Source organism: Tursiops truncatus, chromosome 3, assembly GCF_011762595.2.
Source record: "Tursiops truncatus isolate mTurTru1 chromosome 3, mTurTru1.mat.Y, whole genome shotgun sequence".
In the NCBI taxonomy this organism is placed as follows: Eukaryota; Metazoa; Chordata; class Mammalia; order Artiodactyla; family Delphinidae; genus Tursiops; species Tursiops truncatus.
This window is the reverse complement of record NC_047036.1, coordinates 49,142,323-49,158,308: the sequence shown is the minus strand read 5'-3', so window position 1 is coordinate 49,158,308 and position 15,986 is coordinate 49,142,323. Positions and strand designations below refer to the sequence as shown.

Here is a 15,986-nt window from a genome sequence, read left to right as displayed (position 1 = left end):
ACAACAAAAAAAATTGAACTGAAAAGCCCAAAGCTGAAATTCTCTACTGCAAGAAAATCTCCAATTAAAAGTCAAATCTTGGGGACTTCCCTGGTGGTCCAATGGTTAAGAACCTGCCTTCCAAGGCAGGGGACGTGGGTTCGATCCCTGGTCGGGGTAGTAAGATCCAACGAAGCCCGAGTGCCCGTGTGCCACAACTAGAGAGCCGGTGCACCACAACTACTGAGCTGTGTGCTCTGGAGCCCAGGCACCACAACGAGAGAGGAGCCCACGTGCCGCAATGAAGCACTCCCGTGCTGCAACTAAGACCCGACAAAATCCATAAATAAATACATACATACAGACATACATACATATATAAATAGATGTCAAATCTCATTTTGTTTACAAAGATTAAAGATAGGGAATCATGTTTTACATAAAAAGCATGGTGAGAATAGAATTCTAGTAAACTAAAATGTGTGCGCTGTGAATGTAGCAATAGTAATAAAATAATAATAACAACAGTTTAAAATAGGGACAATTAACATGTGAGCATAGGCAGCCACCCCTCACATCCTACTCTCATCCACTGAATACATCCAGGCACTCTAGTCTGCTAACTCGGAATCTTTCCCAACAAGAAACTCCAACCAGCCAAACACAACCAACAGTGTTAGCATGCAACATGAAATCTTTTAAATTATTTCTGGTTTAAAGGTACACCTTTCATTTAATCTATACAAACCCACTTCTTTTTTTTTTTTTTTTTTTTTTGCGGTACGCGGACCTCTCACTGTTGTGGCCTCTCCCGTTGTGGAGCACAGGCTCCGGACACGCAGGCTCAGCAGCCATGGCTCACGGGCTCAGCCACTCCACGGCATGTGGGATCTTCCCGGAACCGGGGCATGAAACCGTGTCCCCTGCATCGGCAGGCGGACTCTCAACCACTGCGCCACCAGGGAAGCCCCAAACCCATTTCTTAAGGTTATAATAAAACTAGAACTGACATTATTCCATTGGTCTCTGCAGTGGACACTTAGGTTGCCTACATAATCGCCCTCCTTCCTAATAGAGCCCTGAACTTGTCGGTTACCCTCCTCTTCCATGTCACCATATGCTTCAGAAAAAGGTGATCTGAGCCCCAGGTGCCAGTGGCTCAGTAAGCAATCATGGCAATCCTATTCCTTTAGTTAATGACTGCTTTCAACAGGAGCGTGTTTAAGAAATTCTAGCCAATTAGACATGAAGGGAAGTCTGATGAAATGCCTTCTAGAAAAGTGTCCTATGATGTTAAAAAGACATAAGGAAAAAAAAGATTACTTGGTTGGCACTGGCATTGTCATGAACTGTAATGCCTAGAAGTACTTTCTGACGATTAGAGAAAGTAGCCTGCATATGAAGTTAATGTGTTGAGGGGATGGAGTAGAAAGAACCTGGTCTTTAAAGATATTGTGAGGTCACAAGTAGCTAATCCTAGAGCCTCTTACCTGCAGTTGTTTTGTTGTAAGGGATAACAAATTTTTTTACTGTTAAAGACAGCTGACTCAGGGTTTCTCTTACTTGCAGCTGAAAATCCTTTTACAGTCCTTTAAATAAATATCTTATCAAAAATTCATTTCTGGGCTCAGGCCAAGAAACAGTCTCCCTCTCTTGATACACCTACTTCCCTCTACATGAAAATAGGAACGAGGTAATTCCTAATGTATCTCTTTGCCCTGGTAGTTAGCAAGATCAGGGCTGTTTTACATCTAGATGCCACATGTTTCGCCATTCAACCTTGTTTAAATTCCTTCAATCCTGTGTTAATAGTTTTCAGTCATAATGAGCATGAGCTTTTCTTATTCACTGCCTCAAATCCTCTAGACTGAAAACAAGCAACTAACTAAAGGTTGTATATTAGCAGTATGACAAAGTGCCACAAAGGAACAGAGAAGGATGCGATGAATTCTTCCTGAGAGCATGGAAAGGAATCTTAGAGGTAGGTATTTGCGAAGAAGGGCAAAGCTAAGGGTGTGACATGCCAAGAAGAAGAAATGTTGAGTCAAGCCATGTATATAAAAGTGGCACATTTGGGGAAGAAGGTAGAATCTAGGGAGGAAGAGACAAGGCTAATAATGTAAACTGAGGATCAGCAAAGAATACTGCCCCATCAACTTTATAAGAAACTGGGCTTTTAATTTTAAGACATGGAGCAGAATGGATCAAAAGGGTAAAGTTGGAGAGAGAGAGAGCCCAAGGAGGTCACTGAGACCAACGTAAGTTAGGATAATATACAGGGGATAATTTAGAGTCAAGGAACCAAGGCTTCTTCTGATATCCTCTATTCCATTTTGAAGAGCTATCTGGTGGGTTAATGCATCAAGTGAAGGAAGAAAAATGCTTATATAAGCCTAAATTTTATTTTTGTTTTTAAAAAAAGCTATATCCTTGATGGCTGATATGTTTTATACTCTCTAACTATAAAAAACACAATTTATGAGTCTTTTTCAAATAAATTTTAGTGCCTCTAAGCTTCCTGAAATGCTGGCTAAATCCTTTCTTCCTTATTACTTCCCAAATTTTGGCAATAGGTTGTCAATCTCATCTCCCTTTGTGCCTAAAAACAATGCATAATTTAAGGAAAAAAAGGGAAGCCACTCTAACCAAAGACAAGCAGAAAGCAAATTGCAGGTGTCATTAATATATTTTCCTGGTTTAATAAAGTAAGGACTCTACTAACTAAAATACAAACATATAAAGAAACTCACGCAAAAAGATGAAACTAGACCATACACCATACACAAAAATTAACTCAAAAGGAACCAAAGACTTGAACATAAGACCTGAAACAATAAAACTCCTAGAAGAAAACATAAGTGGTTAGCTCCTTGACATTGGTCTCGGTGATGATTTTTTGGATCTGCTCCAAAAGCAAAGGCAACAAAAACAAACAAGTGGGACTACATTAAACCAAAAGGAAATCATTCAAAAAAATGAAAAGGCAACTTACTGAATGAGAGAAAATATTTGTAAATCATGTATTTGATAAGGGGCTAATATCCAAAATATATAAAAATCCAATTCAATTCAACAGCAAAAAAATCAAACAATCTGATTAAAAAACAGGCAGAGAATCTGCACAGACATTTTCCCAAATAAGACATACAGAGGGCCAACAGACATATGAAAGGTCTCAACATCACCAATCATTAGGGAGATGGAAATCAAAAACACAATGAGATATCACCTCACACCTGTTAGAATGGCTATCCTCAAAAAGTCAAGAAATAGCAAATGCTGGCAAGAATTATGGAGAAAAGGGAACCCTTGTGCATTACTGGTAGAAATGTAAATTGCTGCAGCTACTATGGAAAATAGTATGGAGGCTCCTCCAAAAATCAGGACTACTACATAAATCAGCAATTCCACTTTTGGGTATTTCTCTGAAGAAAAACACTAATTCAAACAGATATATGCACCTCCCAGATCTGGGAGACCAGATAATGGTCTCCCAGTCAGTTTGTTGTGCTTACATCCAACATTTTCCTTTTACAAACCAAAACTTCCCTCATGGCTGAGTGTGGCATATAGAGCCAAAAGACCTTGGTTCTAGTCTTGACTCTTCCACTAATTTGCTGTGTCACTGCACTTTTCTGAGCTTCTGTAACCTATCTTTTAAATAATGAAACTACACTAGATAATTTCTAAACTTTATTTCTAACAACTTCCTGACTCTCAGCGCTTCCAGTTAACACACTATGCCTTTTCTTTCTCTGACATTCTATTAAAGCACAATCTGGAATACTACTGTTTTGTGTGCTTTGTTCAAAACATATATCATTGTCTTTACACATTACTAGTGTTTTCATGGTGCTATTATTATACACGCCCTCCCCCTAACTAAATTATATACTCCAAAGAAGACAGGGAACATTTGAATATATCCTAAATATTTCACAAAGTTGTAAACTTTGTCACCTATTATATATGTAAACACAATATTTATAGTCATGTGCCATATTCCGTACATTAACTTTTTTTTTTTTTTATTTTGCGGTACGCGGGCCTCTCACTGTTGTGGCCTCTCCCGTTGTGGAGCACAGGCTCCCATCGCGCAGGCTCAGCGGCCATGGCTCATAGGCCTAGCCGCTCCACGGCATGTGGGATCTTCCCGGACCGGGGCACGAACCCGTGTCCCCTGCATCGGCAGGTGGACTCTCAACCACTGCACCACCAGGGAAGCCCCCTACATTAACTTTTTAAAAACTGCCTACACACATAAAATGGTTTGTTATTTTGGGTTTGTAATCACAAAAGTCTGAGGTTTCCACTTCATCTGAACTCCTATGTTCCTGAAAGCTAAGTTACACGCCAGGAACATTTTGTTTATACATGTTTAATAAGATTCAACTACACATATCTACTTTCCATATTTTTCAACAAAGTATGATTCAAATGGCAATCTTTCCCATTTGCTATAGATGGTTTTATAAAAAGCAAGGAAAATGGGCTAAGTACATTATTGAGAAGTCAAGCAGTATGGAATCTCATGAAGCCTTGCTTATCATTATATGAAACATGCTTTAAATTAATAGCAATATTAAGAAAGATATGATAATTCTCCTATTATAAATAACAGGATATAGTGATAAAAATTTTTTTTCACATTAATAGTTATATAAATGTGAGATTATCAGCATTCCTGATAACATAATTTTAACTAATCTCCCGAAGAATACACAGTTGACCCTTGAGCAACACAGATTTGAACATGTGTAGATTTTTTCAATAAATTCGTATTACAGTGCTGCACATATTACAGTACTACACAATCTGTGGTTGGTTGAATCCATAGATGTGGAATCGCAGATACAGAGAGGGTCAACTGTAAAGTTATACGTGGAGTTTCAACTGTGCAGAGGGTTGGTGTCCCTAACCCCCACGTTGTTCAATAATCAACTGTAATTTTAACTACACTCTTTTGGAACTAGTCAAGTACCATATGACCCTCTAATATCTTAAAGGTGCCAGTGATGCTTCAACCAGTCAAATACAAATATAAGATGCTAATCCATTCCCCTTTCTCCATAACTCACCTGAAGGGCAGGGGAACATTGTTAGCGGAAAAAAAGAACATACTATTCAAGATATCTTAAAAGAGGAATTTATATGTTAAAATACACTTGGAATTTTTTTTAAAAACCTAATGTCAAATCATAAAATGATGATTAGACCAAAGAAGTCCAATTGAGAATTTCACTATAACAAAACTAAGCTTATCTCAAGATCCAACAATATTATAAGTAAAGTAACAAAAATATTTTTCTTTTATAAAGACAAAATTTAAAAGTTGCCATACCATGGCAACTTATATGGTTACAGTAAACAAAAATAATGCAGTATATAATTAATTACTCTCCAAGTCCAAGTGCAATTAATTAAATGATCCACCTACTCTTTATAAGTTCCCGTTTCAGGATCTTCTGTCATGACATCATGTAGGCCCTCCACTGAGATGTTTATAATCCCACAGAATTTATCTTGGATAACACTAGAATAAAAGAAGAGCAAAATAGGTTAAAATGAAGTATTTCAACAGGTAATTCTTTTTTTTCCCCTCAATTATCCTCTTGAACATGAAGAGAAATTTTAGTCTGAAAGTACAAAAGAAACTTTCAAAATATATTTCTTAAAGCAGAAATTGTACTTTGCATATTACAGTAAAATTTTCTTTCAGTAGATTACCAGTATGCTTAAATACTTAGGTGGGTAGATCAGATGGGAAAGAGATGCTTTAATATTCTTTAATTTATTATAATAGTCTTGTGTTAATGTCATAACTAAAAGAATAAAGGTACAAAATTTTGAATATCCAAAGTCTCTACTCCTGAGGAAAAAGACAAGCGATAGACTGGGAAAAAATATCTGTAAAACATAAATCTGATGAAGAACTTGGCGCTGAAAACTCAGATGACAAATAACTCAATTTAAAAATGGACAAAAATTTGAACAGATACTTCACCAAAGAAGATAATACAGATGGCATATGAGCACTTGAAAAAATGCTCAATATCATTCGTCATCAGAGAAATGCAAATTAAAACTGTAACGAAATTTTTTTTTCTTTTGGCCGCACCATTCGGCTTGCTCGGGATCTTGGCTCCCCGACCAGGGATTGAACCCGGGTCCTTGCAGTGAAAGTGCCGAGTCCTAACCATTGGACTGCCAGGGAATTCCCTGTAATGAGATTTTAATAAGTAAAATTAAGAAGACTGACAATACCAAGTGCTGGCAAGGGTGAAAAACAACAGGACCTCTCATACGTTGCCAGTAAGAATAAAAAATGACAGATCCATTTTGGAAAACACATTGGCAGTTTATAAGTTAACACTCCACACAACTAAGCAATCCCATTCCTGGGTATTTACCCAAGACCAAAACAAGTATTCGCAGATCTGTATGTAAATATTTATGGTACTTTTACTCATAATCCGAAACTGCAAAGATCCTAATGTCTACCAACTAACAAATGGATAAACTGTGGGACATTTATCCAATGGAATAATCAGCAATAAAAGGGAACAAACTACAGATACCTGCAACAACTTGAATAAATCCCAAAAACATTACACTGAGAAAAATAAAAGATTTGAAACGCTATATACTGTATGACTCCATTTATGTGACTTTCTGGAAAGGCAAAATTATTTAATCAGTGGTTGCCAGGCAAAGGGACACAAGGGAACTTTTGGGGGTGATGGTTATGTTCTGTATCTTGAGTGTGGAAGTGTTATACACTGTGTACATTTGCCACAACTGTATGCTTAAAAGAGGTTTTACTGTATGTGAACTATACCTTAATAAGCCTAACTTTTAAAAAGTAGAAGTATATGACCATTTACTGGCACACAAAATTAGCTAAAAATAACTGAATAAATTATAACTCATCTCCAGGGAACTAATAGCATCATTCCTGCAAGGGACATACTGTGTTTCTCATACTGCATTAACATGCATAATTAAGTTTTAAAATGTTCACTAAAAGTAGTTCCCAAAGTCAACACAGTTTGGGTCATGTTCTCACCTTTGTAAAGTCAAAACCTTCTGTCTGTACTTTCAAGTGTGATCAGGTTTTAGAGAACTAAATCACCAGATGGGCAAAATAACCAATAGTTGTTATCATTCCGTTGCATTTTAATATGTATGTAACAACCTATTGCAAGAGTATATATTTTTGATATCATTATATATCCTTTGCATAAGAATTTTTAAAATCTCTCAAGAAAGAAACACACATACAATCTGCCTTATCTGGTTTAGCGAGAAACACCTTAGAAAAAGGTATTGGAGCCAACAGGCACATAAAAAGCTGCTCGACATCATCATTATTAGAGAAATACAAATCAAAACTACAAGGAGGTATCACCTCACATCAGTCAGAATGGCCATCATCAAAAAAGCTACAAACAATAAATGCTGGAGGGGAACCCTCCTACACTGTTGGTGGGAATGTAAGTTGGTACAACCATTATGGAGAGCAGTATGGAGGTTCCTTAAAAAACTAAAAACAGAGTTACCATATGACCCAGGATTCCCACTCCTGGGCATATATCCAGAAAAGATGAAAACTCTAATCCAAAAACATATGTGCACCCTAATGTTCGGAGCAACATTATTCACAATAGCCAAGACACAGAAACAACCTAAACGTTCATCTGCAGATGAATGGATAAAGAAGATGTGGTACATATATATACAATGGAATATTACTTAGCCATAAAAAAGGATGAAATAATGCTACTTGCAGCAACATGGATGGACCCAGAGACTGTCATACTATGTGAAGTAGGGTAAACAGAGAAAGACAAATATTACATCATATCACTTAATATGTGGAATCTAAAAAAATGATACAAAGGAACTTATTTACAGAACAGAAATAGACTCACAGACATAGAAAACAAACTTATGGGTACCAAAGGGGAAAGGGGGGTAAGGATAAATTAGGGATTTGGAATTAACAGATACACATGACTATATATAAAATAGATAAACAACAAGGACCTACTGTACAGCACAGGGAACTACATTCAATATCTTGTAATAACCTATAATGGAAAAGAATCTGAAAAAGAATATATATATGTGTGTATATATATGTGTATATATATATATATATATATATATATATAACTGAATCACTTTGCTGTTTAGCTGAAACACTGTAAATTACCTATATGTCAAATTTTTAAAAGTCATATTAAAGTAAATGATTTTTAAAAAGCATTAGAAACCAAGATTGTGCACTAAAAGTTCAGCCACTCTCTGTCATTTCTCTAGGTGTTGGTCTTCTTGTCTGTAAAGTGAAGATTGGACTCGGGGATGGCAGATACATGGCAAGGAATACAGCCATTTTCCCTTCCCACTGCAGAGTTAATTCACCACTAATCCATCATAGCAAGCTAAGGCAGGCAGGGCCTGACATTCCTTTCTAACAGAGCAGCATTCTGGATAGCTATCAACAACTGATTTCAATTAGCTGAAAAAGACAAAAGCCCTGTATTCTATAGCTTCCAAGGCTCTTTACCAGGCCTTTATGTCAATATTATTTAGGGACAATCCACTCAGGCAGCTGCCTTCTCTGCTCAGATCACCTCCAAGATCAACCCCACACCTTCTAGGGCTAGAAATTTCCCAAGAAATCAATGGAATTTCTGAGTACTGTGTATTTTCTCAAAATGATTATGAATTTTCCTAACAGGTATCTGACAACCCACGTGTGACCATGTTCTACTATGTGTGTGAATGTTAATTATAAGGCAGTGTAGGGGAGAGAGAGATTTAAAAAAGGTATAATTTGACAACCAGCTCATTTGTTTACATGTTTTACTTCAAATTATCATATTGATCAATGCTGGGGCTACCAGCATGGTCACACATGTTTCTGAGGAGATGGTAAGAAGTTATATCTTTGCCATAATTAGAAAATGATACAGTGCTACAGCACTGGGCCTCAATTCAGAGATGAACATTTACAGAATGAGCCTTGAAGGCTCAGAACAGATTGTGATAAACTGCAGCACGGATAAGGTAAACTTTTGACTGCACAATTCTTGCCAAAGGCAGTAACTTCACCCCTTTCTCATAGATGATCGGATTATTTAGATGACACTGCTAGAACCAGAAGGAAGCTTGAAAAGTTCTGAGAGAAATCTAATAGGTTCAGGAGCCTGAGGTTTACAGAAAGCCAAAAGACAGTATTAGTGAATGATTGACAAAAAAGAGTGTTAAAATCAAACTAAAGAAGAGATAAGGATACTCACAGAAGCAGACTGGACACAGGCCAGAAGATATAGGTCCAACCTCGGCTCTACCTGCACATGCTAGTCAGGAAGAAAGACTATTGTCCTGGCCCATGCTTATTCAGGCTTGGAGGAGAAGTCAGTCATGTGATCACTGTGATTCACACTCCTTCCCTCCCCTGCCTCCAGCTGAATTTCTAGCTCTACCAAGTGAGAGGCTTACATGACTATCTTGTAGGGGTGAAGAAGGGAGGTGAGGCAACCTCAGTCAGTCATTTTTTTCACTGAAATGTCACCCATACTGCACAGAAAAGGACACAAGAGGCAGAGATCTAGCCTGGGGGAAAGCGGGGGAAAAGGGGGGATTAATTCCAGTAGACAGGGGAAACCATGCTTACCCTGGGGTACTTAGTAAGTAAGTGCCAGAGCGGGTGAGGCTTGGACTTCAAGTTCAGAAAAGGGGAAAATGCCTATGGCACAGAGTAGAAAGGTATGTAATCTGGCTTTGAATGAAAAGAGTTGACTCTAGAAAAGGAGACGGACTGAAGAAAAAGAGTGGAAAAGGAGATTCTATGCCACATTTTGGGATCAATAAAAGGAGAAGTTAAACAAAAATTATCTTCAGAGTATTCAATTTCAAAAAGCACTCAGAAGGATGCAACTCAACTACCACTCATTAAGCAGTTTGGGAAAAGTACCCCAAAATAATACAGGTAACAAAAACCTAAAAGAGGCTTGTACTTTCCTTGCATACAGATGTTTAAAGAAAACAAGCATTAAGAAGTTACAAATTCTTTTCCTCCTTTTTAAAGTATTACAAAAATGTGTAAATGTTACATTTAAGAAGAAGTCTTTAAAATAAAATTTTTATAGACAGTATTCTTTATGACTCTTTTTGAATATTAAGCATTTGTTTCCCTTTTTATCCACACAATACTCTCAACCCTGTACTTTATAAATTAAGAATAAATCTTGTTTTTTGTAATATACAATCTTTCTGAATTACATGCTTTAAAATGTAATTAGACATCTAAAATGGAAACAATCAAAAGAGAGCTGGAAACCAGGAATGAAATAGCAATAGGTTTGGAGGAACAAAGGGAAGGAGAAAAGTCATTGTACTTTGATAATCTTATATACATTATTTCTTTAAATACAACAAGCCAGGAACTAGGTATTATACTGTTTTTGTTTCTTTATGAAAAAAGCTCAGTTTTTTTCTTTTATATGTATTACATACTGGAGTTACGAGTAATACTTTATTAGAATTCTCAGTGTATCATCTCCTAATAGTAGTCTTCTTGTGTATATCCATTCAAATCTGGTGTCTGGTATAATGTGGGAGAAGTAAAGGTAGCCAGAGAAAACCACGTAATTTTAAATCTCACTCAACTCTTAATTCTCCAAAATCAGTGCTTACCACGAAGTGGCAGTTCACATTAACTAGGGCACGGCAACCTAGTATCCCTGAAAGAGACAGCCAAACTCCATGCTAGTCTATACAATGGTCCCTCGATAACCATGGATGCTCAAGTCCCTTATACTATAAAATGGTGTAGTACGGTAGGCCCTGTGTATCCATGGATATGGAACACGCAGGTTTCTACAGCACGGTAGAAAAAACAACATTCAGGAGCTTAAAGAAAAAACAGAACACTGATTACTGATTATTCCAGCCAGAAGTTTATCTTGGTATACTCCCATGAGCAGACTTCAGAAGACTGGCTTACTGAGTATTAATAAGAGGTGGATTTATACCAGGATACCAATTAACTCACAAAGAAAGAAGTGATTAGAGTAAGTGGTCATATTACCTAGGCCAATTCTTCCTGGTGTATAGGTCACCATGGTCAAGTTCATTCACTTTAGTGGACATTTTATGAGCTCACAAAACATGTTAGACATCCTGAAAAGCCCTGGGGATAAAAAAGATGGCCACCTCAGGGAACTTAGAAACTAAAGGACAAAGAAATGAAGCAACAAAAGAGATGTTCCTTTTTGTTCTAAATCAGGTTATGATATCCTGAATAACTGACTTTCTCAATTTTACAGGTTTCTGACTTACTGGGTTGGCCAAAAAGTTCCTTCAGGTTTTAAGTAAAAATAAAAGACGCATTGTTCATTTTCACCAAGAACTTTATGGAAAAACGTATTCACTGTTTTGTTCCACTACCTTCTGCCAGTTTTCAGGTAACTTCATAATTCCATCTTCCCAAAACTTTTTATCTTCGTGAGCAAAGAACTGTTCCAGGTGCCTTTTACAGTCTTCCAGAGAATTGAATTTTTTTCCATTAAGAGAATTTTGTAAAGATCGAAATAAATGGAAATCTGAAAGTGCAATGTCTGGTGAATAAGATGGATGAATCAGAACTTCCCAGCCAAGCTGTAACAGCTTTTGCCTGGTCATCAAAGAAACATGCAGTCTTACGTTATCCTGATGGAAAATTATGCGTTTTCTGTTGACTAATTCGGACGCTTTTCGTCGACTGCTGCTTTCAGTTGGTCTAATTAGGAGCAGTACTTGTTGGAATTATTTGGTTTTCCGGAAGGAGCCCAAATTAGAGGACTCCCAATTTCACCATATACACAACATCACCTTCTTTGGATGAAGACTGGCCTTTGGTGTAGTTGGTGGTGGTTCATTTCACTTGCCCCACAATCTCTTCCATTCCACATTATTGTACAGTATCCACTTTTCGCCACCTGTCACAATTTGTTTTAAAGACGGAACTTTTTCATTACGTTTAAGTAGAGAATCACACGTGGATATGGTCAAAAGGTTTTTTTTGCTTGGAACCCAAACGTCAAAGCGATTCATATAACCAAACTGGTACAAATGACTTTCAATGCTTGATTTGGATATTTTGAGTATGTTGGCTATCTCCTGTGTGGTATAACGTTGATTGTTCTCAATTAATGTCTTGATTTGATCTCTATCAACTTCAACTGGTCTACCTGACCACGGAGCACTGTCCAGCGAGAAATCTCCAGCACGAAACTTTGCAAACCACTTTCGACACATTGTCAGTCACAGCACCTTCTCTATACACTGCACAAATCGTTTTTTTCGTTTCAGATGAGTTTTTACCTTTCTTGAAATAATACAGCATAATATGCCGAAAATGTTGTTTTTCTTCCATCTTCAATATTAAAATAGCTACAAAACTTCACCAATTTTGATGTTTTTTTTTTAATGCACGCTGATATGACAGCTGTCAGAATACAATTTAACAAAATTGTTTCAAATGAAGTTAAAGACAACTAAGCGCTATCTTACGGAAAAAACTGAATGAACCTTTTGGCCGACCCAGTATTTACTGGCTTAAGTCAGTCTTGTCAGTCCTGTCGTCTGGATGGTGCTCATGAAGCACTGGCAAATTACTATTCTCTAAGCCTCATCACTGCCCTCTAGAGACTGGATCATTCTACCACCACTTGAGATCTTAGAATTTTCAAGTTAACTTATCTTTTATTTATTGCATTAGGATAGATGCTTCTCCTAAAGGAATCCCAAATTTGATATAAACTTATTTTCATTTCACAATGCTAAATGGGACCCAACTGATTCTATTCATTCCCTTATTATTGAGGGCTTCAAGGAGGCAAATGGGTGCCTTCTTTTCTTTCTCCTTAATTTAAGAACTTTCAAGGCCTATCGAGAACCTCAGCAAGCTCTACTAAAACCACCTTTCCAAAGTGGTATTGAACTATTCTTCCTTTCACTGCTCTCAGGCATTAAGTCATCACCTCCTGAATACAGAAGTTCCTGACTCCAATAACTGCTTACTCCCTTCCTGCTCCTCACAATGTTCTCCCTCCTTTTTTCTATTCAATGTATAATTCACATTTTCTTCACGAAGTCTTCCCTTGACCACTCTTTACCTCACTGTAATTGAGCACTCTGTCCTTTGCATTTCCAATAGCATAAAACCTCTGCACTACTCATTTGGCGTGCCACTCATGTGGCTTTTTTATTACTTTCTTCTTATGTCCTTTAATTTTTCATGCCTGCATGCCTGCTCTCCCTAAGATGGTAAGTAACATGAAGCAGAGCCCATGTGTTACGTTTATTTCTTTATGTCTCTTAGGGTAACATTATGCATCATGTGAACACACAATAAATAATCATAGGAATTTATGATCCCCAAAGCTCGAAAACTGCCCTCCCTTGTTTTTTTTTTAAACAATACTATTTTTACTTATTTCTTTTTAAAATTACAAGTATAGGTAACTAAGCTGTAGATAACATATTACAATTGACTAGTCTACCCCTGACATTAGGCAGAAAATAGAACAGAAGGTGGCTGTGTTGGAATCTACATCTGAAACATTCATCTTAGAAAATGCAAGGAAAGTTTAACATCAAGGATGAAAGGAGAGAATAAAAGTAAAACTGAAGGGCAAGAAGTATTAGTAATCTTCCTTTTTACCTATCATACTTTTCCTTTTATTATTTTACATACTTGGTTGATACATTAATTTATTTGCACAGACCAGAGGTACAACTATGCTACAGAAAGAAGACCGGCCTTTTTAAACATCTGCTTGTTTTGTTCTTCAAGTATGTGGTAAGTGATGTTCTATATATATATACAGACACAAACATTAAGTAAGTAGGTGAGAGCATTAAAAATTTTACTCAGTGGGTAAAGACCATCTGATCATTTAAAATAATTCCACATAGTGTTTAGTAAACTTTTCTTTTTCAGTTAAATGCACATGAGTAAAACTACAGCTCTTAATCTTGACTTAGTATTTCCTAAAGGTATGACATTTTCTGGGTGTGTAACAGTATCTGTAGAATATGTGAATTGCAGAAACTTCACACAGAGTGATTTTTTCTTGCTTTTGAAAACTATGTACTAAAGAAAAAAAATCCATCATTCTCGTGTTTTTCACCCAACTTAAAAAATCACGCTTGCTTAAAATTATTTCTGTCCTTTTGTATCACTATGAACCCAACCACAGGTGTCCAGAAAAGAAAATGCCCCTAGAAAGACAGTGCAAAATTTTTAATCCCAAAGGCACAAATAAAAGAAATATTCTAATATTCATTTGGTTAGCCTAAACAATAAATATTAGGTTAAATGTGAACAGGACTCTAGTTTCTTTCCACTTATCCAATTTTTATCAGTATTTTTCTAGAAAGCATTTTACACTTCCAGTTTTTAGATTAATCGATCCATCATCATAGAGCCTGTGCCTTAAGTAACTTCTCTGTAAGTGATGGATTTACACATTTACATCACACCTTCATTCCCTTGGGCCTTGGAGGAAAACAGGAATGCAGAAACACCAAATTTTCAGTAACTTTTTCTGAACAGTTTTATAATCGAAAATTGATGATTTAAGTTTTTCATAGTAGCAAGCCCAAGAAAGAAAGAAATCAGAACTTCAGATACTTTAAAATTTTCTCTGCTCTAACCAGACAACAATTATACTATTTGTACACTGCACCTAATAATATCTGAACCCACTCACATCATTAAATCCTAAGTCAGAGGGTCGATGAAGTTAAGGTAATTTAAGAAAATAAGTTTTTAAGCACTAAAAGACACAATCAAATAAAATATTCTGTAAATTATACTTTTCTGCTTATATTAACAATATTAAGCAAAGAACAGCAGTTTACTAAAAGAAAAAGGAAAACGAAAAAAGCCTTGATTTATCGGTCTTATTCCAGAATTCCTACCACACCGGAAGTTATAAAAGTGGTGACATTTATACTAAGATCAGGTTTTTCCCCTCTCTATTTTCCAGGACCTAGGCTGGAAATATTTCTGTCACTTAAATGGAAACATACATCCTTTCTACATAGTTAATTCTCTTCGTGGTCATGGAACAGTGTATGTGTTAATAAATCTAGTTGCCTTGACAAATACTGGGCAAGGAAATAAAAGGATAAAAAGTTCATAATGGAAGTTCACTAAGTTATTTTAAAATTAAAGTTTATACAACAATTATCCTTACATATTATAAAACATTCCCCCAATTAACTTTTTTTCTTTTTTGACTGCATAGAGGTGGGGGGGAAAAGCAAGCCGTTATCTTTAAGACAATAAGAAATAACTACAATGATCTATGTATAGTGGGATGAGAAGAAACTGCCATATTATATGATTTTCAAGAGGAAGACTAAGCTTTAAGAAACACTGCTCAGTGAAGATATACTAAGGTTCCATTAAAAAGAAGATGATCAATGACTGGCACAGAACTGTTTGGAAACGACATTAGGCTGAAAAAACCCAACCAATGCTTATTTTCAAAGCTTATAGGAGTCACCTGACAAACTTTTTTTTTTAAAGTGATACAAAAGAATTTAATAGAGATTTAGTAATTATTGGGTTGGAGGCACGACCTCACCATTATAAATGGTGGACATTGTTGAAAACAGAGCTATACAAGTTATCACAAGGCAATTGAAGATAATGTGCTCTGTAAAACAGTGTTATGTGATCAGAAGGGAAGTCTGTGATGATGAGAACATTGATGTCAAAGATTTACATGAAGCATTTGAATAAAACTATCACGAAATAATAGGGGGAAAAATCTCTCTATTTACATTATTTTAAAATATGTATATGGAACTAAACTAACAATATAATAGGCATTTGACTATTTTGTTACAGCTTTGTAAATACAACACATTCAAGCTGACCAAAAACCTTATGTAGATTTTTCTTATAGGGAAAATGAGTTAAATGCCTGCTATTTAGACCTGCC

At 36.3% G+C, this 15,986-nt stretch overlaps 1 protein-coding gene across 8 annotated transcripts in view; it reads right to left on the bottom strand.

The window, feature by feature from the left end:
- The window catches only part of IPO11 (importin 11), a 249,283-nt gene that overhangs the window by 63,680 nt on the left and 169,617 nt on the right, over positions 1-15,986 (bottom strand). For 7 of the 8 annotated variants that reach the window (XM_073802149.1, XM_019929989.3, XM_033852894.2 and 4 more), the window contains exon 28: positions 5,417-5,512. In XM_073802149.1, coding sequence (XP_073658250.1) covers positions 5,417-5,512 — 96 coding nt within the window. Of the gene's footprint in view, positions 1-5,416; positions 5,513-15,986 lie in introns of those variants that run through there. The other variant, XM_073802150.1, reaches the window with a different exon arrangement.